The following is a 26,228-nucleotide window of genomic DNA, read 5'->3' as shown; positions in this document are numbered from 1 at the left end:
TTGGGTTCGTCACTTATCACCTCCCAGAACTGGAAAAAAATAAAGGAATATGATTAAGTTCGCTGGCTAAGTCACAATATTGCGAAACCCAACAACGCATTGGTGGGCCGCTATGCTAACATTAGCTTTGAAGCTAAGTAAGCTCAACGAGTAGCCCGCCAAAACCAATTTTAAAATGTGCGCTCTTTCACAGATCGTTACAAAGTTATGTTTCAAAACACATATATTCTTAACTTTGCTCCGATCTGATTTCCACACTGGCCGGCCTGCAGATGTACGATTTCCCTCATTTTTTTAAATTGGAAATTAACCTTGACGACGGAAACAGGCAACACTGTGACTGCTATCACTCAGTAAACCCTTAAAGAGCGTCCCCGATGTCTTTATCGCCGTGTGACTTATTCCAGACATGAACTTTTTTTTTTTTGCTGCCCTCGGCAGCAAGTGTATCTTCCCCGGATGGCAGGGACAGCTCTGTTTGTTCAAATTCCCCGGATGAAGAGATGAAGAACACGTGGATTAACTTTGTGAAGCGGTACAACGATAGAGAGCTGGTGTTCACTAATATCACCCGCCTCTGCAGTGCCCACTTTCCCCCAGAGACTAATGGGGTTTTTAGTTAACCGCCTTTGGCTGGTTAGTGGTCCCGAAACGTCTGTCTCTCCCCCCTGACCGTCACCTGCCCGCCTCGCAGACACCTGGCTCCTTCACGGACAGTGGATGCATGCATGTGAGTGTAAGTTTCCCTTTTTTGCTGCATGTTAATAGTTAATCTATATCAAAGTTTTTATGAGTGAAATAATATAACGTGATTTTATTGTGTAGTCTAACATGATTTTCACATCTAATGTGGTGACGTTTATGATTATTAGGTGAAGGGATGCCTCACATTTCTTGGTTGGGAGAGAGAGAGGGAATATGTGGTGTAAGATTAAAGTTAGCATCCAGCTCCAATCAAATATGATAGAGAACTTTCATCTGTGTGTAAGATAATAATAATAATAATAATCGGTCATATCAACAGGTTCTTTTGGGGGAAGATCTACATAAATGACTGCGCTGCAACAGCCGGGGTTTTTTCTAAATCTCCGCTAGTAGCACGGCTATTGTTGATGTTGTAAATGATGCCTTCTGTGTCTAAATAACCAGACAGAGACGGCTTGAAACGGCGCGTCTGCGACCGCCACCGCACCAGTGTCTGGCTGCCTTTACGCACGTCCCTGACCGCCTTTACACACGTCCCTGACCGCCTTTACGCGGTTCTCTGACCGAGTACTGCACGTTATTTTACTGCAGTTTAGAGATTATTATACGTGTCAGTATTATCAGTAACAGTATATTTCATTAGCAAGCAAATTAAACTATTATCTGTTTTCACATAGTCTCCTCCAACAACAAGAGAGACAGGGTGCCAGTGAGACAACACACAGAAAGTCACCAGAGAGGACAGACCTCTCTGTGGGTAAGAGGACAGACCTCTCTGTGGGCAAGAGGACAGACCTCTCTGTGGGCAAGAGGACAGACCTCTCTGTGGGCAAGAGGACAGACCTCTCTGTGGGCAAGAGGACAGACCTCTCTGTGGGTAAGAGGACAGACCTCTCTGTGGGCATGAGGACAGACCTCTCTGTGGGTAAGAGGACAGGGGCCATACAATTGTCTTGAAGAACACTAGGCAACAGAAAAACTGCAGGTATGTTGAGATATAAAGGTCTTATTTGTTCTTTGTGAATGTCTATGATGGCAAACTTTCTAGATATGCACTATATGTACATCAAAGAAAACACTGCTTAAATTATATTCTTCAAAGATTTGATTGAGTACAACACATAAGAAGAAATTATCTGTAATATTCATCATGTTGAGTCTGTCACAGTTATTTTATGAGCACCATGCTGATGTTACTGCTGTGGTAAAAACCTAAAAAAAAATTGTGACTGAATAAATCCAGTATTTTACACATTTTACTGACAGACAGTTTACTAATGTTTTCATGCGAGAGAAGACCATACAGGCTGTACAAAATCTTGCAACATTGATGGTCAAAGTGCTGCTAAAAATGTTAAGATTTATTTTCTAACTTCATAGCTGCAACTCTGTATACAGTGCACACAAACAATTGTATTGTTATTTGCACATGTATTCTCCAGGTTTTCAAGCTACAGTGGCCAACAGGAGCGTTGCTGTGGGAAGCACAGCATCCCAAGCTCTTCCACTCTTCTCATCTACTCCACTCAAGTGGAAAACTGCATCACCTGACAGCCCACCTACAAAACTTGGAGTTTCCGTTCCAACAGTTCCAACTTTGCAGATCCTAAAGACACCACCTACCTCCCCAGTATTTCTGAACTTGTTGACACCATCACTGAACAGTTAGTTCACTTGGTTTGTTATAGAACTAATGGGTCAATTTATCCCTCGTCATTTTTTAATTTGCCTGTCATGACTGAAATTTCAGGTGCAGGACATGGTGAAGTACTTGGTGTATGAGGACTGCCTCCTGGAGCTTTTTAAAATCTGCCCCACCTGCTCCAGACTCTGAAGCTGACACGTTTGTTAAAGGAACATTCCTCTCTGTAACCCAGAAGTGCCTCTACACGAGTGTCTCTTACTCAAGACTCCACAGCCCTGATAACACCTGCTGAGAGTGAGAGGAGGGGAGAGGACACCAACTAGAGAACCCAGAACTATGAGGACGGGAGGAAGTTAGTAACATACATGTGTGGGAATGGCTTTATACAGAAAGAGAGGGAATGGAGGAACGTTTTAAAAGTTTATTAAATAAATGAAATGACTTTATATAAAACACATGTCCAAACATAACAATACATTAACTTGGAAATCATTTAAATTGGAGGCCTAAAACCGGTGTACTCTTCCTCTTCATCAGGGTACTCCTGGTGGATACGGACAACAATGCAGGAAGGTATCACTACCCGGTTGTGCTTTCCCAGGTATCTCCAGCACCAGGAAACAAAGGATGCCAGGTAGCGAGCACGCCTACAATGACAAACGTAAAAAAGTAATGTGATTATATTCTTGAAGATTTATTTTGGGTTAAGTCAAGTCCCGGGTAATCTAATAAAACAACTAAATTACCTAAACTGAAAGAAACTACAGCCTCACAGCAAGCTGCCACTAACAAACATTTTTTCCCCCCAGACTCTGGCTGAGTCTGGCTTTATACAAGAAAACCCAACTGGCCTCACTCTGTCCAATTAAGCTCAGGTGATTTAACTCAGTCTAATCACTCTGCAAGCCAGTGTAGGGAAGGTGGGGGCAGGTGAAAGGTATGGGAGAACCTTTTCACAATACCCACTGGTTAAACATGTTATAGAGGATGATATTAATGTTACATGGTTGACGTTCATTTCGACGGCTCACAAACTCAAACTTCAACATTTTCTCTCATTATTATTATAACAGAAACAGGCGATAACAAGTACAAAACTAAAGATGTCGACAGACAGAGATCAGCTATATGTTGAAGCTTGAACAGAAAAATTAGATTTGTGCAAACGGTTACCAAATTAAATTTTTTTTTGTCTCTTTGTATGAGTTCAGGGAAATTTAATCTGGTTATTAATATAGTTCTTAATTGTTACAGATGCTCTTATAAAGAATATAGCAGTAGAAATATAAATAACATGGAATGAAAGTAAGATATAAAGCACATAGATATAAAGTACAAGAAATAGTTTGAAGAATATAGCCATGTACTGAGCTCATGTTAATAACAGATGAGTTACTGTATGTTCTGTACTAAAGCACAGAGAGTTGGGACCTGTTAATGATTTAAATAATTCAGGTTATATTTGTTTGATGTTAAGATGAAGTACTACCCACAATAAACTGCTCAATTTTTCCTACAAAATCTGAGGCAATTTGATGTGGAATATCATTGTGCAAGTGAGTGAGAGATCTGAAAATAGCATGATTACAATAAGGTTTATCTTATTAACTTTGAATAGATGTTGATTACCTGAATACTGTACCTTTGTTGTCTGGGTAGTACACTGTTGAATTTATAAATGTACTCTTACACACAGATGAATACAGAAAATGCACAAAACAAATTGATTTAATGAATAACTGATATTTTCTCTCTTTCTTTGTCATCCTGAAGACCCCTCACTAAAAGTACATGTTCTCCTGGATCCATGTCACATGCTCGAGCTTCTTCAGAATGACTTTTCAACAGTCGAAGTTCTGGTGAGAGAAGATGGCCAGCAGACAAGACAGCAGTACATCAAGGAGCTTCACAAGCGTCAGGAGGAGGGTTTGCACCTTGGAAGACTGTATTCATGCTTCAGCTGTTCAAATAAAAATAGATCTCCTCCTAACAACTTGCATTCAAACCATTTTCTTCCCATTTTAAAACCCTTTGTCCGGTTTAGATGGGAGAAGTTGATATTATGTGATATTGATCTGGGAAGACTACATTTCTAAATCATTTTTAACTGTTTTTAATTCACCAGTTATTGATCTTATTTACTCTCCATGTATCTTGATTTAAGAATGGGGCTAAAAGGGCAAATTTTTGCAATGACTCTGTTCCATCCCATTTTCAGAAATGAACTGAATTAGTATTTGGTAAAAATGTCAATAGAAGACAAAGTTGTGTAAAAGTAGACTTCCTTCCCTTAGCTATTGAGTTGAGCAATAATGCACAATTTAAGTCTTGTCATTTCAAATCTAAAATGTGTACTCACAAGTAGAGACAAAGGAGTGCATTTATATAGAAATATTTTTTTAATCTGAAAAAATACATTCAAAAAAGTCTGTTTTTACAGCAGAGATGTACCTGGTACAAAAAACAAATCGGCGTGATTAGCTCATGTCTCGATCGACACACACTGTATGGGGGTGAATGTTTTGATGACTCATCAGTTTTGATTTGATGAAGGATAAGAGTTATTCACAATAAGGCGTGTAGCTGACATGATTGACAGGCGGACGCGGTGTAACGGTTTGTCAGGAGGCTTAAAACCCGCCTCAGCTCCAGCTCTCAGTCAGTCATTTGGGTTGAATGAAGGTAAGGGTGAGACAGCATTTCAATCATGGAGACCACCATCGATGCAGGAACATGTGGGTAACATCACTCAGGCCATCCGGGGGAGACCTCCCTCGCAGCGAGTTATTGAAGAAGGGAAGCAACCCAAGTCCATCCCAGAAGAACCAACAAATGCAGATGTTGTTGAGGCTCAGGTTTCTTCCTCTGTCTCTGCAGCTCTCTGGGCACCTCGACGGACAAGTCACCAATAATCCACACTGTGTCTATAGGAGAAATACAAAGGTGTTCAATTAATGCCTCAGACAAGACAAAATGTACAGTTAACTACATGTGACAGCTCAGGGTGTTTTTTGTTATTAGCCACATCTGCAGGAATAATATTGAACAAGGTAGCTGCAACTCATAATAATAGATGCCAGTCTTAAATACATTTTTTAATACTTCAATACTTAAAGTTTTTGGTGTGAAGCTGACACTGTCCACAGACTCCATGACTTCACGGGGTTCTATAGAAAACAAATATCTTATGATAATTACTAAATATTTATTTTTCAATTGTCATGTTCACCGTCATCACTGTTGACATCAGTAAATATAAGACACAGACATTCCTCTTTTTGTCAGAACAGTAACATGAACTGTATGCTTTGTAATATTGATTTCTTCTGGATGTCTCACATTTATTTACAGTCTACTGTCTAACAGTAGTTTCATCAACAACAACGAAAAGAAAAAAGACCAAAGCGCTTGTCTTTTATCGAAATTGGAACAAGACACTACTCGAGTATTTGAGTGAAAACAGTTTTGTCCAAAATCCTTCTGATAATTGTGTTTACACAAAGGTAATCAGTTTAATATGGGTGGATAACCTAATCATTGTATTGATTTTGAACGGTGACAAATGTGTGGAAATGTCCCAGAAAAGATATGTGAAAAGATAGTTGAAAAAATTCAACTACACTGATGATGCAGAAATTATGTGTGATGTCAAAAAATACAGCAAGGTAGCCTTATTTATCTGACTACATGTACAAAACCTGATTTTAGTTTTGTAGTAAGTAAACTGTCTCATCATTTTGCAGAACCAACAGAAGAACAATGGACTACTGTTAAACATGTACTAAGATATTTGAAAAGCACAGGTGAGAAAGATCTGTGTTACAGACAATGTGAAAGTACGTAAGAAACTTGGACTACAAGGTTTCAGTGATGCAGACTTGGCAGCTGATGTATAGAGTAGTACAACAGGTTACTGTGGAAGTCTGAAGGAAAGTGGTCCTATGATATCAGAAAACACAAAACCAACCTATGCGCTACCCACTTGTGAGGCAGAGTATATGGTTTTGGCTGCAACGACATAAGAATGTTTGTATCTTATAGAGCTATTAGAGGGACTTGATGGACATCAGTACTAAGGTTTACGAGGATAACCATGGTACAATAGCATTGGCTAAGAACCCTGTAAACAGACAGAGATCGAAACATGTTTGACATAAACTATACTTTTGTGAAGGTCAACTGTAAACGATGAGAAAATAAGTTTGGACTATTTCCCAACAGAACAGATGGTAGAAGATGTGATGACAAAACCAGCAACAAAGTTCAAGCTGAAAAAGTTTGATAAGATTTTGTGTGTAGATTAACCGTGTGAAAACATACATGATGTTAGGTGGGAAACCCTGTGTTTATTTTGTTGTTGTTTAATATAACAATGTGACATCAAGTGGGGGTGTTTATATATATATATGTACATAGGGAAATATGTGTGCTCTCAATTGTAAAAAGGTGGTTCTATGCTGTGTTAATGACAGCAGACGATAATATGGGCTGGTATTCATAGCTGAAGTGTGTATGTATGTCAAGTGAAAAGTGTCAATAAAGTTTCTATCTCCTGCAGGAGCTTGAGATCCAGTTCAGGAAGAACCGATGCCCCACAGTGTGTTTATTCCTCCGTATATTTTTGTCTAGTTTTGGGCATGTACACCAGGATGGTTGTGCAAACTGACTCTGCTAACATACAGGGACAAAGCTAAATGTGAAAATATGGAAGCACCGAGTCGAAGAATCATGTTGAAGAAAAATCATCAAAAAAATCATTGGCTAAGTCTGGAATGAGTGCTCCAGGGAAAGATGAGATATGTTATATCATGTTAAAACATTTAAGTATGGCACTTAGGACATTGTTAATGTTGTATAATAAGCTCTGGGAGGAAGGGAGGTGACCAGTTAGAAGGAAGGAGGCGGTGATTGTTCCCATACGGAAATCAGGAAAAGATCCAAGCAATGCAGCTACAGGCCAATTGCCTTAACGTCAAATATCTGTAAACTGCTGGAGTGCATGTTAAAGGTATGACTGGTGTATTATTTCGAGGAAAGAGGGATAATGGTGGAATATCTGAGTGGGTTTAGAATGGACGAGGAACAATGGATCCAGTGATAAGTTTAAAGGACGCTGTAAGAAAAGCTCAGGTTAAAAAAAAATAGTTGCAGTATTTTTTTATGTGAAAAAAACCTATGAAATGATTTGGAGAGAAATGGGAATGTTGATTAAGTTACATCTCATGGGAGTCAAAGGAAAGGGTTTTAATAGGATAATGGACTTTATGAACAAGAGATAGATTCAAGTTAAAATGGTGCTGAAATATCTAAAGATATTGTAGAAAATGGAACACCACAGGGAAGATTAATAGGTCCGATTTTATTTTCAATTATGATAAATGATATATTTGATAATATCCCAACACATATCAGAAGATCATTGTTTGGGGATGATGGAGCTTTGTGGAAAAAAGGAACAAACGTTAATTATGTTGTAAATAAAATTCAGGAAGGGGTCAGTTTAGTTGAGAATTAGGGGTTAAAGTGGGGATTTCAATTCTCTGTGAAAAATACAGAGATAATGTTCTTTTCTAGGAAGGAACTTGGGAAGAATATTGGTATGACATTATATGGAAATAAGTTAGAACGAGTTGATTCATTTAGTTTTTTAGGGGTATAGTTTGATGTCTGGTTGACCTGGATGGAACACATAAGGAATATTGTTGATAAATGTAAAACAAAGTAATAAATGTAATGAGATGTCTCGTAGGAGTATATTGGGGAGCCAATGTTGCTGCCTTAAAATACATGTGGCATTAATTAGAACTATTGAGTATGGGAGTGTGGTATATGGATCAGATAACATTTGTGCTTTAAAAATAATGATTGATTGATTGATGGATTGAAGAATGAGAGGATTGATATTAACATCAAGCAAAGTCAGAAGGGAAAAGAGTCACATGGAGTAAAATCAAACAGGAATGGCAACAATATTGGAATAGTCAGACAAAGTGAAGACATTTATATTCAATTCAGAACAAAATATATATAGTAAAATAAAGGGGGAACAATAGAAGAGAGGATGTCATAATGGCAAGGCCAAGAATCGATCACAGTAATTTAAATAGTACTCTATATATAAAGCCCCTTTCCGAGCGAAGGTCCCCAGAACTAGATTTAAAAACTATAAAGGTTTAAAATCCAGATTAAACCTCTGACTGTTCTTCTTCTGTTGTTTGCTTTTCTATTCATTTTTACTTTTAGTTATGTTCATTTTTATTTAAGTCATGATTAGTCTAAAAAGGTGTGTACTTTTTGTAACAGTCAGAATTTGATTGAAAATAAAGGTAGGGGGATAAACAATGGGCTTTCAGCTTCAGTCCTTTAAACACAGTGGGGAATCTAAAACCCTGCTGTGCCTGAACAATCAGAGACATTCAGCGCTGCAGGGGCTGCATGCCCTGTTCTCCAAAGTCCCTGCACCTGCAGTAAGTACATAACCCCTACCAGGGTCTTTTTTAGGGGTAGAGCTTTCAAAAGACCTTACAGTTCTGGGGGAATGGGACTTAATTGGAAAACATCCATCTGGTCCTTGTGAGGTGTGCAATCAAGCAGACATAATTGAACATGTACTTATTAAATGTAGAAAATATTGAACACATAGACAGAGCATGATGTCAGAAATGGAGGGAGAAGGACTAGGAAGAAGAGATTTAAAAGGTATTTTGGAGTGTGGTGAAAGAGGGAGTGTAAGTATCTTTTGAGAACAGGTCGGTTGAGGAGGATTAGTAATCTGAGGGGTCGTTAAATCCGGCAGATGGCAGTAATGCAACTTTCTGGATGCCAGCTGCCAACACAACACAAAGAAGAAGAAGAATAAACAAACAGACGAACATAAGAAAACTTACAGATATCTCGCTGACCTTTCACGACCACGATGGAGCTCTCGTATCAGTCTATGAAAATCGCCCATCAAGCCCGGGAGGCAGTGAGTTAACAGAGGACTGTGTTTGGATTCTCTGATTCTCTGACAGCTATCAGCAAGTTTGCAACTTAAAGTTAACTAGCGAGGGACATTTAACGTTACCTCCTCGCAATGCTAAATGAACTGTTCTCCATGATACGAAACGTCAAACAGATTTACAGATGTGTCCAGTTTTCTACCACATCTTTGCTTTTTTTCCCCACAGATTTAATGTAGCAGAATTTGCACTATTAAACAGTTAGACATTTGCAGGTTTAGCACAAACCAGTGGCAACATAGACCGGCGTCTACTGGTTGCCTGGTTACCAGTCAAGGAGAAAATAATTTTAAGAAAAGATAAGATAATCCTTTATTTATCCCACAACGGGGACATTTACAGTGTTACAGCAGCAAAGATTGCAAACAGAAAGTGAACACAGTACAATTTAAATAAAACAAGAAAAATTAAGAATGTACAAATTTTCTACCATTTGAAGAAAATGGACTAATAGTAGTCTTCAGACATTATTACGCAAGTTTGATTAATCGCCAATTATCAGAATAATGTCTGGCTATTATTTGACCAGTTGTTATACTAGGTGATAATCTGTCGACATTAATGTAGGCTACTTGTTTTTCTCAATCGTACTTCAATTAACCATGCTATTATATACTAATAATTGCTATAATATGAAGCCTTTTAAAATACCCATATTTAACAGTTGATATTAGTATCTAGGTAATTTAGACACAGTACTTTTACTGCATTACAATGATTCCAGAAACATACTTTTCATAAGTACTTTCCACCTACAGTCAAAACAGAGACAGACACTAGTTTTTATCATTACTCCTGAAAGTAAAGCAGTAGTGTTTTCACCGTTATTGAGTCCCAGTGTTAAGTGTGATCTATGTTGCTGTCTGATAGGATGAGCTGAGGACTGAAATGAGAAGGAAGAGCCTCCTCATCCTCATTTACCAAGAGCTGCTTGGACAGGGGTCAGTATGAAGTCCTGTGCTGGAAAATGTTGGGGTCATTTCCAATGGCGTGTCTTTTTTTTCTCTCTCATATAATGTAAATGTTGCTTTCACCAAGGTTGTTTTTAACAGGAACGGATAAAAGAGCAATTTAGTTCTGTTCTCTGCACACAGAGTGATTTTTGTACAGGAGAGCTGTTAAAAACATGCAAATAATGCAAGCCTATGTTCGACCGCTTGTCAGTGCAAAAAAAAAAAAAAATGTGTCTAACTTTTTTCAATCAAATTCAATTATCACCAGCTACATGGCTGCAGCTTTAGCCTTGGACCAGGAGACTAATGGAGGTGTCAGAAAGTTCGAGGTTTGTGATAACATCGATCTGAATATGGTTCTGACGGAGTATGAGAGCTATCACTATGTCAAGTTCCAGAAATATCCCAAGCTTATTAGAAGAAAATGTGAACCAGGTATATCACCACTGGTTACAAACTTACACACAAATAATAACACACAGATAATATCTCCTACTCGATGGTACAAGTGTATTGCCTAATTCATAATCATTATTCTCACTTGTAGGCAATTATTGTCTTCTGTTTTTTTTAGGTCAAGGTCAATACAGTGCAAAAAGTGGTACAAAGAAGTAGGTGTCTCCAGCCCTCACATGCGTCTTTTTAACTCATTTTTAGGATTTTTGATGTTTTCTATACATCCTGACAATGTAAACTAAATGTCCACCAGGAGTCCTTGTTCATCTGTAAAGCCTCTTCCCAAAATCAGCCAGACCCTGCAGTCTGGAAACAGCCTCAAGAGGACAGCAGCCACTTCACATACAAATGTATAGTAAAGCGTTAAACAAAGAACAAAATAACAGCAAAGCATGATATGAACACATAAAGTGACTCCGCAGTTATCCTTATGGCAATGTTTCATTTGTTTTTAGGAGAACTGCTCCACTTTGCCAACAGAGCTGCTAGAGTTTGGTCTCAATGTTTCCTCAATTCGAAGTGAAACAGTTGGGGAGACAGCCATTGGCAGAAAGGTACTAAAGGATTGTTTTTCTTTAAGAACATTTTTAAGGCAACATTTTATTTGTTTATATTTCAGACAACACTCATCCAGAGTAACATAACAAGTGGAAAATGTAAAGACCTAATGAAATCAACTGTGCACTCATATCCATTATATATCTCCTTTTATGGGTGGCAGGGAGATGGATGAAGCTCATGCTTAATGGGAAATTCAGAGTTAGGACGCCGTAGTTGGGATCCAACATGCAGACATGTTCAGGCCGCGCTAATATGCACCAGAATGTAACTATTAGGCAACTTAAAGTAACCTTTTTTTTTAAAAATATTTATTTTGTGGCTTTTGCCTTTATTTAGATAGGAAATGTGATAGAGTGTGAAATCAGCGAGAGAGAGTGGGGAATGACATGTGAGAAAGTAGCCAAGGGTCGACTTGTACCCGGGCCACCTGCTAGTATGACTAGCCTGCTTGGAGGATTATAGTGTATGTACATGGGGTGTGACCTAACCGCTAGGCCCCAAAGTAAATTTAGTGATTAGTTTTGTTCTTTTCATGCAAATGTAAACCAAATGATATTAAATATTCTACTGCCTATCTTAGGTCCAGATGAGCGATAGCAAAGGATCGATCAATGACATTGTCAAAGGAGCAAGCTGTGACTCAGACTACATGGTAATTACAATGAAGAGTCCTAGAACACTGAGGAAATAAAGTTATAATGAGTACCTATTACAACATGCTTATTTTATTTTTGCCTCTTGTTTCTTAGTTATATGAAGGCATTTGAAATACATGAAATCAAAAACCATCCAATAGTAAATCAGCTAATAGTACTACAATATTACAATTTATACAGATTTCATGTTGTCTTGCAGGAAAAGCTGCTGAAGCCCCTCAGTGGTTTTTATGGAATGAGTGGAGAGATGAGAGAACTTGCTGCAATCATCAGCAAAGTAATACACACACTCAGCCACTGCTTTTCTACATTTAGAAGTGATATATAATATGAAAATATACTTGAATTGAAATGCAAGTCCAAATATTTCCACTAGAGAGCAGTGGAGAGCTGGTTGTGAATTAATTGACATGCTGTAGCAATGAAGCCTACAATTCTATCTATTTCTCATCTGATTTTTCGTTCTGTAGGACACAAGTTTCATTGCATCTGGATGTGTGTATGACAATGTTAGCTGATATCATCCACATTAATCTTTCACTCAGTGTGTTTGTGTGTTTTCATGCCAACAGGACATCTATTTGCACAGCCCTGATGTGCGTTGGGAGGACATCATTGGCCTGGAGGATGCAAAGCGATTAGTCAAGGAGGCCGTCGTCTATCCCATTAAGGTGCGGCCATTGCCTGGGTACGCTGGTTATCCAGATCTGTTCGCCTATGTTCGATTCTGAATACATCTTCTTTAAAAGGCTTAAAGGGAAGGAGGGTAGCTAGGTCAGGCCAGTCTGTTAGGCTGACATTAAATCTATATAAAAGATATTATGGAAGAACACATATACACAAATTGATAGATAGGAAGGGAGGCAGGAACACACACATGGCAGTGTAACCCACACATAGACTATATCTTTGGCAGAGAGTAATGGAATGAGGATGGGCAGGAGAAACCGCTATTTGTATTAAGAAAGGGATAGTTTGTGTAGAATAATAATTTACTATAATAATTTCAGAATTATTTGCGAGATTGAAAAAGTTTGTGAAGAAAATTGAAAAGAATTTGCTGAATAAAGCAGAATTAAAATGTTAAATTAACATACACCCTTCTATATATTTAAATGGGGCATGGTATCTGGGCAGCTCAAACAAAACCTGCAGACATTTAAGGTACAACAAATACATATATATATATTTGTACATTTCATATATTTATACAAACTACATGCAAAGTAGAGGAGAATGTATGTGATAATGTATACAGTATATATATATGGCACCAGCTCCACATGCTAATTCACAAAATGCTGATGCATACAGAGACTGTGCATACCAGCACCCTGATACTCAAAGACATCAATAAAAGACTTGCACACATACATACAGATATGACAACAAATCATGTATGCATCATCTTGATATGTATAGACGAGGACGAGGACTGATATGGCTTTCTTCCATTCTGTCTCACTCTATTATTGAATAACAGAATAAAACAATACCTCCATCTTCCAACAATCCCAAACTTCTTTCTTCATTATTATTCATTTTATGGAGTACAAGGTCATTTTGTAGATGTGACTCACCTCTGTGTGCCATCTAAAGCTCAGATTTGTGTTATATGGTATTTTCAGTGCTGACTCTGCTGTATATCTGGAAAATCAGTTTAAACTTTACCCATTCATGGTTTCAGTTGGTCTGCAGGGAATGGGATGTAAGTTTTGGAGCTGGAAATATATGCTTGCAATTACAATTTTCTCCCTTGTTGAAAAGTAATGTGATCACTAAATGCTTGCCTGTTCTCTTGTCGTGTATATATCTAACTCTTCCACTGTCTCTTCTCAGTACCCTCAACTATTTACAGGCATACTTTCTCCATGGAAGGGTCTGCTGCTGTACGGCCCCCCAGGTAATATCTCCAGCACTGTTAACCTGCAGTTTGTAAGGTTTACTGATGAGAGAAAAAAACATTTTGCTTGCCTTAAATCAGTCACATTCACACAGGTACAGGTAAGACACTGTTGGCCAAGGCCGTGGCTACAGAATGTAAGACAACCTTCTTTAACATCTCAGCCTCAAGCATCGTCAGCAAGTGGAGAGGAGACTCTGAGAAACTGGTCAGGGTGGGTATTCTTAAGCACACAAAATCCATCAATAAATCCATCTTTATTTTTATAGAGGCAATTCATAACAAGTGTTATCTCGAGACACTTTACAAAAAGCAGGTAAAAGACCTCACTCTTTATTTAATATTACAAAAGAGCAGGTAAAAAGACCGCTGTTCTTTGTTATGTTACAAAAAGCAGGCAAAAGACATTACTTACCGGTATTACTATATCACAAAGACCCAGCTTAATCCGTCATGAGCGTAGCAACATTTTAGCAAAAGTTACAGCAAAACAGATCAATGCCATTAAAAAGAAAAAAACTCCTATGTTGCATGTCATTTGTATTTTTGTGCATTATACATCTGCAGGTTTTGTTTGAGCTGGCCAGATACCATGCCCCATCCACAATCTTCCTAGATGAGTTGGAATCAGTGATGAGCCAGAGAGGGTGAGCTCAACCTTATAATGTTGTAAAAGGAGAAAAAATACCCCCCAATGTTAAAGGTTACAAGTGTACTCCCTGCTATAGCATCTGTTTTTCAATCATGGCCATTTGAAATGCCAAAATGTGCTTGATCAGTACTGAATGTGTTTTTCTTTGCATACACACACACTTTTGAAAATTTAAAGTACAATGAATGATTCCTTACTCTGTGCTTAATAAAACTTTGGAATAGCAGACGATTTGTTTTTCATTGTGTTTTCAGAGGAGAGCATGAGGGGAGCCGCAGGATGAAGACTGAGCTTCTGGTTCAGATGGATGGACTTGCAAAGTCTAACGACCTCGTGTTTTTATTGGCTGCTTCCAACTTGCCTTGGTAACACTCAAACATAAACACACACCAATTTTTTTTTATTCATTGCGGTAATACAAACAAACAATTGTGTTTTTTTTTTACCTATAACATCTATAAGTACCAACTAACATTTACGAAATAAAGATGGAAGACAGATGTCCTCTTCAATGCTTATTTTTTCTCTTGTTCTGCTCAATTCAAGGAGGGTTAAAATAATTTTCCTTAAGTATAAAAATGCTTTATAAGCTACACATTCAGGATAGGATGGCCTGTTTTTCCCCCTTTTTTTAGATTTAAGGTATTGGAGCTGGAACACAATAAGAGATGCTCTTCTGTCTTGTAACTTTTCCTACTCTTCTGTCAGGGAACTGGACCATGCCATGTTGCGCAGGTTAGAGAAAAGGATTTTAGTAGGTCTCCCTTCTTCAACAGCACGCCGAGCCATGATTTCTGATTGGCTTCCTCCTCTTAGCACCACTGGAGGGGTGGAATTGCAAACTGAGCTGGACTATGAAACTTTGGCGAAGGTTTGTTACATTAAGACCCATTAAGATCATTTCTTTTAATCCTACATTTATATTTCACATGATCTTTGTCAAGTATAAATGAAAATGGCTAAATCTGTTTCTGTGTTGTTTCTGCTCGTGTTTAAGGAGATGGACGGTTACTCTGGCTCTGATATAAGACTGGTGTGTAAGGAGGCTGCAATGAGACCAGTTCGCAAGATTTTTGATGCTCTTGAGTCACATCTGGATGGTAGAACAAAATACTCACACACACATTTCTGTGCTATACGTTTCTGTCAGGTGTCTTCGAATAAAACACTCAAATCTCACTGGGACTCCCCTTCACAGGAGATTCTAACATGCCTGCCATCAAGCTGGAAACAGTGACGACAGCTGACCTGCGAGAAGTCATAAGTCACACCAAACCTTCAGCTCGAACCTTGATGGACAGATTTACAGCCTGGGAGAGAGAGTACATGTCTGTTTAAAGCAACAACAACAAAAAAGACTTTTGCACTGAAAATCAGAAATTTTTTCTTCTTAATGTATAAGATTGACATACTGCTGTTACAAGGTGGTGACCTTAACTTGGCTGTGTAACTTAACCCGTTCATGCCTTATAACTTCTGGTGGATATTTCACATCAATCAAGTTAAACGTTCCTGAGCGAGGATCTGAAATCGTTGGTACTCTGAGCCACTGCAATTTTCAATGTAGTCTTTATTCATTTGTTTTATCTGTAAAATAAGCATCACAAAGACACACTTGACAGCAGACACCAGCGGAACATTTTTTTCACACGTCACACATTATATGATGCATTGAAAGTAGTTGTTTAAAGGGTAAAAAAAGGTAGTATCTTTTGAAATATGAATTCTTACTTTTGTTTTTGTCATCTTTAATTATAAAGAGGCTTTCAACTTGACTGTTTGTGTAAAACTTTGTTTTAATGCGATGATAGGTCAGACTCATTAGGTAAGAGGACTGCTTGTCTTCCTTTATAATGATGATAGGAAGGAAGGGAATAACAAAGAAAGTCTACAATGAGGTTCATTATTGAATAATTTACTTCCCTCCACTGTTAAATCACATTAAATCTAAAACAGTTACAAGTGTCTGTTAGACCATTCATGTTGGAATTAAAGATTGGGAAAGAGAATGTAGGCTGTAGACTTCTGAAGTTACAAGCCTATAGGAGGTTCTTCAGGATGTGTTCAACAGCATCTGGAAAACTGTCACATGTCAGGTGGGGAGGAGGGTTGATTTTGTTCTCATCTCCTTCTCTGTATTTACCTGGTAGATGAAAGGAGTAAGGTAGGACTAACTATCAGCCTAAAAAACCCACAGCTCAGATTTGATTTAAATCTAAAGAGCATTGTAAATAAAATGTATTGGAATTATGAAAAATAAAAGTACAAGAACAAGATTAAAGGAAAATACAATTACATTTAGGTTTTAATTAAGACGTTTCATTGAAACGATAAGATAGAGAGATGATGAAGAGTAACATAATAACAGATTGTGGTTGAGAGATGGGTGAATGCTGGATGTGTTAGCTGGAGGAAGTAATACATTACCTGTCCTGACCAGAATTCCCAACATTCCTGTGTTCTGAGCCCCACCTACATCATCTCTGGCATCCTGTGGAAAAACGCAAACAGCCTCAAAACAAAAATGTAATTATCATTAAATACTAATATGTTTTAATCAAACAGTGCTATCTTCTGAGATCTTTTTAATGAACATTTACTGATACTTTAAAACAAGTTTCTATTAAGAAATGACTAGTCTCAGAATCGATTCATAAAGACGGCCTGTGGACAAAGCTTCTTTGGGATATTTTAAGAATAAATACAACAAGCTTGCTGATAGTGAAACCTTTTAGACAATATACTTACATCTCCTATCATGATGGCTTCATCTGGCCTACACCCTAAATCAGACAGAGCCTGTTCGACCAAAAGAGAAAGAGAGGTCTCATTTAGAGGTATATCACATTTCCTCACTGAAATTCATTCAGACAATATAACAAAAAATAAAAATACAAGAAGAATGGAACTCTGACATGAGAAACATGGACTACAGTAGGTCAACAATGTATGTAAAAAGTATATTGAAATGTTTATCTACATTCCACTCAGTTTGAAATGTATTTGATGAATATAAAAGGCTTTTGTGAATAATTAAAACAGTCAAAACAATATAATATACAACATTTTCACCTGCAAGAAAAAAGTATTTTCTGGCTTCCCCACTACAGTAGCTTTACAGTCTGTGGCATATTCAAGTCCCGTCACAAAGGGCCCGGGGCCCAAGGCCAAACCATCCATACGTTTGTAGTACCGGGCCTTATGAATGGCGATGAGAGGAGCGCCACTGAGAATTAATCTGGGGGAAAATGGACATGTTAAACAGGCTGCAATATATCAAACTGTACAAGAAAATCAAGGTCATACATGATTTTGAGCCATTTTAAGGGAAGCACACAAAAAACAGATCATCATGTAACCTGTGTGATGCATTATGTAATAAAACTGCATTATGTAATTTCTAAACAAAATGTAATACACAAAATACTTGAAGACACTACTGACAATGTAGGCAGTACATAAATAAATGTTTTAAAGGAAACAGCTTTCATTGTACAAGGTACATTCGCACATATAAGTATATACAGGCTTACCAACACTAACACATGCAGAAATGTATTATCATTAATGTCTACACATACTATTGAGGTATATGTAACTATATGTAACCGACTTTACCACCTGAAAGCCTTGTTGAGCATTTGGTAGTTGAAGTGATCAGGAGCAAGTCCAATAACAACAGCATTTGGCTCCGACGTGTCAATACCTAAAGAAAGAGACATTACATACCCAAGGAGTCATTTATCAGAAAAAATTAAATTATTTACCAAGTTATTTGCTTAGTCTTAAAATATAAAAATGCATTAATGCCATTTTTAAAAAATCTGATATTATGTTAAAATGTAAGTTTGGTTAAACAGGTAAGTGAACAGTCAACAAAAACTGGTTCCAGTAGCGAGTAGTTTCATGAAGACCTCAATCTTTCTCTGTTTATTGGCACCTTTGGCATTGTACAGTTTTGACAGTTGACAGTTTCTGTAGATCTGAACATTAGCTAATTTTTTAAAATATATATATATTTTTTTTACTTTTGTTAGCAATCTGCTTTCTTTGTATTCTAACCAGGGTAATATGCACCTCTTTTGATTGTCCCTTTAATGTGGACATATACCCAGTTTGTAATACTGAACTGTTTGGGTTAAGGTAAAAATAACAATCCAACCTCAAATTATAGGTTGAAGGTCCACAGTGTAAAATCAGGAGGTCGTATGAGAGAGCTATTGTGAGAAATGGAAATATGATATTCACAAGGATGTTCAAATAAAAAAATTGAGCTTTTTATTTTCAGGGTGAGAGAGGGTACTCTTAAAAAGGGTACATTATACCCTTATATATAGTCCAGAATAGATGATCAAAACCCTGGCTTGAGCAGGCCATTTGTATTTTACACTTTATTTTTGGTAAGTCAGAGATTTATGTTTCACTTTTATTTTGAAATATTAAGCCGGGGATGCCCGTACCTTCCAGAGCTTCACTCTATGGGTCCACCTTTTGGTGAGTATGCTGCTCTCCTTACAGGATCCTCAAGGTATGGGGCTCAACTGCTGCTTACACGTTGACTGCTTACTTAGCAAGCCACCAAAGTTTCACAGAGACGGTTTATAGAATACCTGCAGCTGCGGGGCAAACTCAACAGCGCAAACCTCAACCCCTACAACCTACCAGAGCTGAATGGTTATCTTCAAGACAGAGCCCAGCTGTAGCATCTGTCCAGTAGATTGTTGCAAGGCTACCAACAAGAGAGACCCCCAGGTAATGGGAAGGAGAAGGAAACTTTAGCTACCTAATGACTCTGTGTTCTCTGACCCGAACCCTGTAGTGGTCAATTTTCCAAACCAAGTTTAAGTGGGGCTTAATACCCAACAGTAAAAGTAATTCTTCTAGATGGTTTGGAAGGGCTGGGTGAGGGGAGTATGTCAGTGATTTGCAATCTGCAACCCCATCAATACATTTCATTTAATCTTAAACAATCCCTCTTTAAAATAAAACCAAAGTGGATTTTATGTCTGCTAATAAAAGACAGATTGGAATGTAAACATTAGTTGTTCAGTTAATGGCTGCATTACAGACGGATTACTCAGTTACAATAGCACTGAACTACAATAACAATAGTGCTTATTAACAAGTTATTTTTCAGTTTAAGATTATTTGATTGCTTAAACTAACAAAAAAAATTCAGATGAAGAAAAAGTAAAAACGATCTTACATCTATTTAACACTAACACACACACACAAGCTGCTCCTTACCAGTGAAATCTTCCATTGCGCTGTCCTCCACTAGCAAAAGCGGTCTGTGTTGTTTCTGCAATAACAAACTCCTTGCGGCACTCAGTGAGGTGAAGACTTCCTGTTCCTGCAGTGTGCATTTTTTAAAATAAGCACCAAAGAGGTTAAAACCAGCATAAGAATCACAAATTGTGTTTGGGTGATTCATTAAATCTTATGAGGATATCCTTGTGCTGACTTTGATTTCTGGAGTCCGGCCCAGTTTCCAGATTTTTTAGGGTGCAAAGCTTTTTGTTTTAAGTAGTACCTTTTCTATTTCCCTATTATTAAAAAGCACTAGCAGTTAATTAAATATGGCTTTGGATGTCTTTACCTGGAGGTTGAAGTTGAGACGCTGCAGTCGTACCACTAAGTTCCTCTTACTCTCCTTTGTTGTATTGGTCACAAATTTCACAGCTAAAGAAGCCTGCCGTAACCTGAAAACAATTAAGCAATTATCATGCAATTAAAAATACTGAAGAAGTGTTGTTGTTTTTTTTGGTGCATATAAGTTTTCATTTCATTTTCATTCTTGCAGTGACCTGTCAGACTCTTAACAATTGTATATCTGTACTGGCATGGCTTTTTCGTCTTCTTTTTCTTCATTTTATTTATTTTTTTTTATGTGAAAATGTGTCAACAAAAGAAAATTGAAAGACAAAGCAAAATATACAAAACATTTTGTTGAAGGATTAGAAAGACAGGTAAAAATTAGAGATAAAAGCTTAAGTAAAAAAGGAGAAAAAAAAAAGAGAGAAAAAAATGTGGAAAAATTAATCAATTTCAGGTTTACCTACTGGAAAGAGAAAATGGAAGTGAAAATATGCAAGGTGTTTTTTTGTACCTAGAAGTGCATCCATGTCTTGTTTGGGATGTTCCTTACCTATTCAGAGCATCCTGTGCCCCTGGTACCGCTGTGTCTTCTATGTGAAGAGTTCCACTCAGGTCGATGAGCACGGCCTTCAGAGCCTTTCGGCCTGCCATGCTTGGAAGCTGTCACAAAGAACATGGTGAACATGCATAGAAATGCATAAAATGCTAAGTGGCTTGTAGAGATGGAGTGACAATGGTAGCATAGCTGTCAGCAGAGCTTGTTCTGCTTTGTACTCACATTAGCATTCCATTTGGCGAGACAACAAATTTGTCTACATGCAGTGACTATGCTGACTAACTCATACAAGTAGAATCATGTCCTTGCCTTTTATTAAGTTATTTTATTTGATTGATTATATACAGACATCTGGCCTTGTATGACAAAGTGGGAGTTGGGTCCACGTTCCCGGTGCTTGTTGGCCTTCACCAGGTTTGCCCCTCGTCAATGATTCTGTTTGTTATTTTCATGGACAGGATCTTAAGGCGCAGCCGGTGGGAGGAGGGTTTCAAGTTTGGGGGCCCTCATAATCTCATCTCTGCTTTTTGCAGATGATGTGGTTTTGTTGGCTTCCTCATGCTGGGACTTTGCAGCAGAGTGCTGAAGGGGGTGCTCGGATGAGGGTCAGCACCTCCAAGTCTGAGGCCATGGGTCTCTGCCGGAAAACAATGGATTTCTCTCTACAGTCTACAGGTGGGGAGTGAGTCCTTGTCCTAAGAGAAGGACTTAAGTATCTCACGGTCTTGTTCACGGGTGAGGTTCGGATGGCGCGTGAGATCGACAGATGGATTGGCTCAGCGTTGGCAGTTTTATAAACAAAAAACATCAAAATCATCAGGTTTAATCCTCGCCAAGTATACTATTAGATAAGAGGTGTTTGGAGTGCAGTCTCTGATTACTATGCTCGGAACAACAAAATATGACCGAGGGCTGCTGTAAATGGAGCTTTATTTGGGTTTAAAAAGCTTACTCTTTGACAATAATGTGATTTTAGAGATGATACGTTCATAATCATAATTCACATCAGTAGTGGCAAAATTCACCAGATTACTGGGCCTTTCAAACCTGTATCAGGACACACTGAGAGGATTACAGCCTGCCTTGTCCCAATACTTCCTGCCTAAAATACAGATTTTGGGTTGTATTTTATTGCTGTCTGACCGTGTGATCCCCTACAATTTAGATATGCTCGGATTTCTGTCACACACACTTACATACTCTGAATGAGCTTGTGTTTGTCTGTGGCAAGCTTGTTTAGGGAACATTAGGCCTGTAACTATAAAGACGACGGCTCTGGAACTGCATGGGATGCACATTGACTTTCCATGTTCGACTGTGCGAAGGTTGTTGAAAATAAGGCCTAGAACTTTCAAACCGATGATGCAGCATTGTCATCTTAGTCACTGTAATTCATTTCACCTGTGCTCTTCTACTGTCACTGCTCAAGGGTCAATTTGAATCAGTTTGCGCTCTGCATTGTTAAGTTATGAAGAAGCATACGTAATATATTGCAAGTCGTGCAGTTGTTCCTTTAAATGACCTTAAGATTTAATAAATGGGACAAAGCAAGAGGATGAGAGTTTAGCATTTGTCACACGACATAACAATCACAGTTCTGCATTATAGGCTGTTTGTTCAACACAACGCCACTTGTAGTCTATACTTGTGTTGTTTAGTTATGAAGTCTTGTCTACTAAGTCTCACTGACTTTTGTTTGAATGTTGTCTTTATTATATAGTTTAATACTAGTGTAGTATGTATTGTTTCTTTGGCTCTCAGTAGCTATTTTCTCTTGCAGAAAATAAACTGCAGGTAAGTATAGTGCTTAGCTTTGTTTTATTGTTAGGAGTAAAACAGACAGTCACTAACATCGAGGCACAGCATCAATGTAGCCGAGCTGTTATAATATTACATTTCTGCACATTTAGTTTGGCTACTTGGTACAACATGTTTAATATAAGGGATTTAAAGTGCACTGGATCTGAATAAAGTATAAAGCCTGCCCTGCATCATAACAATAATCCCCAACTGGATCCTGCAAACCTTTAGTGGCGGCAGCTCCACCAGCTTCTTCCTGTTGACGTTTAGTTTCTTCTTCGCTGGTTTAAAGTGAGTTTTTTTTTTCTCGTCAAACTCACGGTGGCGCCTACAGCTCAAACACCGCGACAGCTTCAACGATCTTTCAAATCATGAGTTACCTTTTTTTTTTTAACCATTACATTTGTTTTACATTTAATTCTATTTTTCTTTAATATCAGCCAGCCTATTTGTTCGTTTTGTCTTGTCCAATTTATGTTATAATCAAATAAGAGGTTTATCTTTAACCACTTAATCACTCATTAGAATAATACAAAAACATGTGTCCCATTCCACTGACAACAAATGCATTGCATTAGTGGGTCTTTTAGGGCATTCACATAGATTTTATATTTGGGGAGGTATTATCAGAATTATTACAACCCCTCTCTGCATGATGCCAGACAACGCTGATCAAATCCTCTTTTCATATTCCTCCAGTGAATAACACTGGATGTCAATGTTTTTTTTTTACATTAATAGTATGCACATCATAGCTGTGAAATAAATTAACTTAAATAAGTGATATTTTTCATCGTCAATGTCAATTTTGTACAAAATTAAACATTCTCTTCACTGTAAGGTTCTGGTTTTGTTGCTGTTTTGTTTTTACCATGTTTATTTTTTGTGTTTCCTATTATTTGATGCATTTTTCTAGCTACAGTATTTGAAACAAACATGCAACTTCTGTTTATATTCTAGAAAGAAATAATTTGTTGAGAAAACTGTTTACTTGCTATTTTAGTTGATAGGAGAGGTAGTCCATTAGGGTAAAGTCCTTTTTGACATTCATTTTTCACTTTTCAAGATGTAGATATCATTAAAAAAACAACTAAAAAGATGTTTTTTTTAAATTCAGTGTTTAATCTAAATTTTAAGCAACTATGTAAATAGTAAATGGTACATCAACTTGAGCTCGTAAAGCGCTTTTCTAGTCTTCTGACTACTCAAAGAGCTTTTACACCACTGTAACTTTTTTATCCTTGAACTACTGGTGGTTTAGAGTCCCAACCCACCACGTTTTGTAAACATTATTTAAAATAAATATGATAAATAAATCATATTGAATATTTTTCAAATATTTATCAATATAAGAGAACCAAGTGACATTCAAGTGGCCCTAAAAAATAAGTAAACTTGCTAAAAGTTACAAGGGCACACAAATAAGTTTAGTTCATCTTACCTCAAAATTTAAAGGTGCAATATGGAGTTTGGTAGAGAAATGTGAAAGTTGGAGAAATGAACAAATTCTGTGGTAAATGTCCATAACTCTATACACAAACTGGTCCCTGAAACACTGTTTGAGAATAAAATGCACGCGAGAAGTTACGGTGGTAGGCCCTCAACAGTGGAATCATAATTTTCCTGGTAGCTTTTTAGCGCCAAACAATGTTCCAGGGACCCATATTTTCCTTTGAATAAAGTTTGTGTATTTAGTTCAGAAAATATTGCATAGAAATGTATCACTTCTCCAACTTTCAAATTTCACCACCAAATCTACATAGTGCACCTTTAAAGAAACCAACTTGTCAAACCCTGTTTTTTTCTGTTGACAACCAAAACACCCCAAATCCTGACCTGTGTAATGCAGATCCATGTAGTTGCCTATGACCCCTTACAGATTTTAATCCAGACCCACAGCTAAACTCTGACTAATCACAGATCAACATGGCTTTACTGTGCAAATCTCTTTGAAAAACATATGCTTCTAATTCCAGCCGATCCCCTTTTCCACGTATTTATAACTGAAGCTACAGAAGGGTTAGAAAAATGTTTTTGGAGGTTTGCTGGAGAGGAAAGGATAATTCACAGCATATGGGGATTATTATGGAAATAGAGCAGTGGAAGAATGGAGTGGAATACATAATATAGAAAAGAGATACATGCTGCAGTCTCATTCCTTAGTTAAAGTAATCAAATTTTGAAAACTGTTTCTCAGAGTGTCACACACTAAAAGTAATAGAACCTCTAAAATAAAACATAATAATACAAAGACACACCATTTTAAGTTATGTTCTAAAATTGGACACTCTTGGGGTTTACTTGTTTAACCAAATTCTTATACAGACTAACACATAACGGAGCATTTTCTACATCAATTGGAAGCAATGACTGAAATGGAATGAAATCTGTCTCTCTCCCCTGGTTTACCACAACACAGAGAATATACAAATAAACAAAGAGAAATGGAATTGAAGGGGGCAAAGAAAAGACTTCGCCCCATATATCCCACACCTGCCACCCCCACCCAGAATTCACTATTATTAAAGGCACTGTGGAAATCAAAAAGAGAGAAAATAAATCAGTGAATAAATTGCACAATTTTAGATTAATTAATTATTAGACATGGAATTAGAGACTTCTGGTTACTTATTGATATCATTACCAATTTTGAATATATGATGAATTTTATTAATAATAAAAAAGTATGTATTTCATGTTCAGAAAGGGCGATATAGTAAATTAAATCTAAAAAGGGACTCCATTGAAAAGTTTGTTTACCCTTTAAAAAGCAGAAAAATACTACTAATACTACACACTGACGGTGTTCATTCATGTTTCATCACTGTCTGAAGTTTTCAAAGGACAGGTCATTCTTACAAAATATGACATAATAAATAAACATGTCCATTATGTTTGGAATCTTTCATTTCTGTGGACATAAGAAAACAGATTTCTGACCTCTCATGACAGTCCGGACTGAACGGATTAGATTGAGGACCTGGGCTTTAATTCTTGGATCGTCCCCAAAACCTCCAACTCTCTGGTCAGCGCCCCATCCGACTGAACAGAGCATACGAGACATGCAGTTTTCCCCATTCATTTCCTCTTAAGTAACATTAGCCATTTCATAAAGCACCCCCCCCCCCCCCCCCCCCACAACACAAACACACACACACACACACACACACACACACACACACACACACACAACGTATTTTGTTCCCCTAAAGATATAAACATTTGAGTTACGTTTACGTTACAAGTCACAGGCAGGTTGTATATGTACAACCTCACAGCTTTCAGCTTGGTATTTGCAGTTTTGGTTAAAACAATCTCGTGTTAGTCGTCGGCTATAATAACACATGGCATAAAATGTACTCTTGCAGAGAAACCTTTCCTCGTGCAACACAGCGATTGCATTAGTGCAAAGAACTGCAGTGTGGTGAAGTGAATACAGTGTAAACGCCATGCTGGCAATGTCTGATTCTCCCACTGCTTCTTTCTCCACTCCCAGAGATGCAGATACCGCAACGGTGGTGCAAAAGAAGCAGGGGACCTGAAAAACCTCAGTAAAAGAACCTTATAATTAATGAATCCATATCCCGTTTTTTCGCTTGTGAACAATATCACCAAATGATTTTATTTTGGTCATATCCTAATGTTTATTTATACATATTTTTGTCAGCTCGCCAGCTGGCATTAGAGAGTAGCCTACGCACCCTTCACCATGTAATCAGGGGGTTATTCAGCTACTACGTCA

The 26,228-nt window shown here is 37.7% G+C and overlaps 3 protein-coding genes across 5 annotated transcripts; 1 reads left to right on the top strand and 2 right to left on the bottom strand.

Annotated features, from left to right (window-relative positions):
• The first annotated feature begins 9,181 nt into the window (after positions 1-9,181).
• Positions 9,182-16,307, top strand: katnal2 (katanin p60 subunit A-like 2). 3 transcript variants are annotated; one of them, XM_061061272.1, is made up of 16 exons: positions 9,185-9,317; positions 10,222-10,292; positions 10,573-10,739; positions 10,879-10,915; positions 11,014-11,110; positions 11,216-11,314; positions 11,902-11,973; positions 12,177-12,254; positions 12,550-12,648; positions 13,817-13,880; positions 13,976-14,094; positions 14,448-14,527; positions 14,787-14,897; positions 15,241-15,403; positions 15,530-15,632; positions 15,731-16,307. In XM_061061272.1, the coding sequence occupies exons 1-16, from the start codon at positions 9,267-9,269 to the stop codon at positions 15,868-15,870; spliced, it is 1,551 nt and encodes a 516-aa protein (XP_060917255.1). In that variant the 5' UTR covers positions 9,185-9,266; the 3' UTR covers positions 15,871-16,307. The 3 variants fall into 3 exon arrangements, 2 of the variants coding, with proteins under 2 accessions (XP_060917255.1, XP_060917256.1); XR_009676298.1 differs by lacking the exon at positions 15,731-16,307 and having other exon boundaries at positions 9,182-9,317; positions 15,309-15,403; positions 15,530-15,630; XM_061061273.1 differs by lacking the exon at positions 11,902-11,973.
• hdhd2 (haloacid dehalogenase-like hydrolase domain containing 2) lies at positions 16,085-22,799 on the bottom strand. Its single transcript, XM_061061274.1, has 9 exons — positions 22,712-22,799; positions 20,681-20,790; positions 20,132-20,234; positions 19,780-19,885; positions 18,154-18,238; positions 17,605-17,770; positions 17,281-17,331; positions 16,960-17,023; positions 16,085-16,675 (listed from the first exon to the last, which is right to left on the bottom strand). The coding sequence occupies exons 2-9, from the start codon at positions 20,779-20,781 to the stop codon at positions 16,572-16,574; spliced, it is 780 nt and encodes a 259-aa protein (XP_060917257.1). The 5' UTR covers positions 20,782-20,790; positions 22,712-22,799; the 3' UTR covers positions 16,085-16,571.
• Positions 22,800-24,831: 2,032 nt separating this feature from the next.
• On the bottom strand, positions 24,832-26,142 carry ier3ip1 (immediate early response 3 interacting protein 1). Its single transcript, XM_061062150.1, has 2 exons — positions 25,847-26,142; positions 24,832-25,528 (listed from the first exon to the last, which is right to left on the bottom strand). The coding sequence occupies exons 1-2, from the start codon at positions 25,935-25,937 to the stop codon at positions 25,392-25,394; spliced, it is 228 nt and encodes a 75-aa protein (XP_060918133.1). The 5' UTR covers positions 25,938-26,142; the 3' UTR covers positions 24,832-25,391.
• Positions 26,143-26,228: the final 86 nt, after the last annotated feature.

Source organism: Labrus mixtus, chromosome 17, assembly GCF_963584025.1.
Source record: "Labrus mixtus chromosome 17, fLabMix1.1, whole genome shotgun sequence".
NCBI classification, from domain to species: domain Eukaryota; kingdom Metazoa; phylum Chordata; class Actinopteri; order Labriformes; family Labridae; genus Labrus; species Labrus mixtus.
This window is presented reverse-complemented; position numbering and strand designations above follow the sequence as displayed.

Bases quoted from the DNA above. Each gene is read 5' to 3' on its own strand.
- hdhd2 (XM_061061274.1), bottom strand. From the start codon at position 20,781: ATGGCAGGCCGAAAGGCTCTGAAGGCCGTGCTCATCGACCTGAGTGGA. The intron at 19,886-20,131 runs GTAAAGACATCC...TGCACACTGCAG, and splicing joins GTCTCAACTTCAACCTCCAG to GAACAGGAAGTCTTCACCTC. The intron at 17,332-17,604 runs GTGAAAATGTTG...TTGGTCGAACAG, and splicing joins AAAATACTTTTTTCTTGCAG to GCTCTGTCTGATTTAGGGTG.
- katnal2 (XM_061061272.1), top strand. From the start codon at position 9,267: ATGGAGCTCTCGTATCAGTCTATGAAAATCGCCCATCAAGCCCGGGAG. The intron at 12,255-12,549 runs GTAATACACACA...TCATGCCAACAG, and splicing joins TTGCTGCAATCATCAGCAAA to GACATCTATTTGCACAGCCC. The intron at 14,528-14,786 runs GTGAGCTCAACC...TTGTGTTTTCAG, and splicing joins TCAGTGATGAGCCAGAGAGG to AGGAGAGCATGAGGGGAGCC.
- ier3ip1 (XM_061062150.1), bottom strand. From the start codon at position 25,937: ATGGCGTTTACACTGTATTCACTTCACCACACTGCAGTTCTTTGCACT. The intron at 25,529-25,846 runs GTACATTTTATG...TGCTCTGTTCAG, and splicing joins GGAAAGGTTTCTCTGCAAGA to TCGGATGGGGCGCTGACCAG.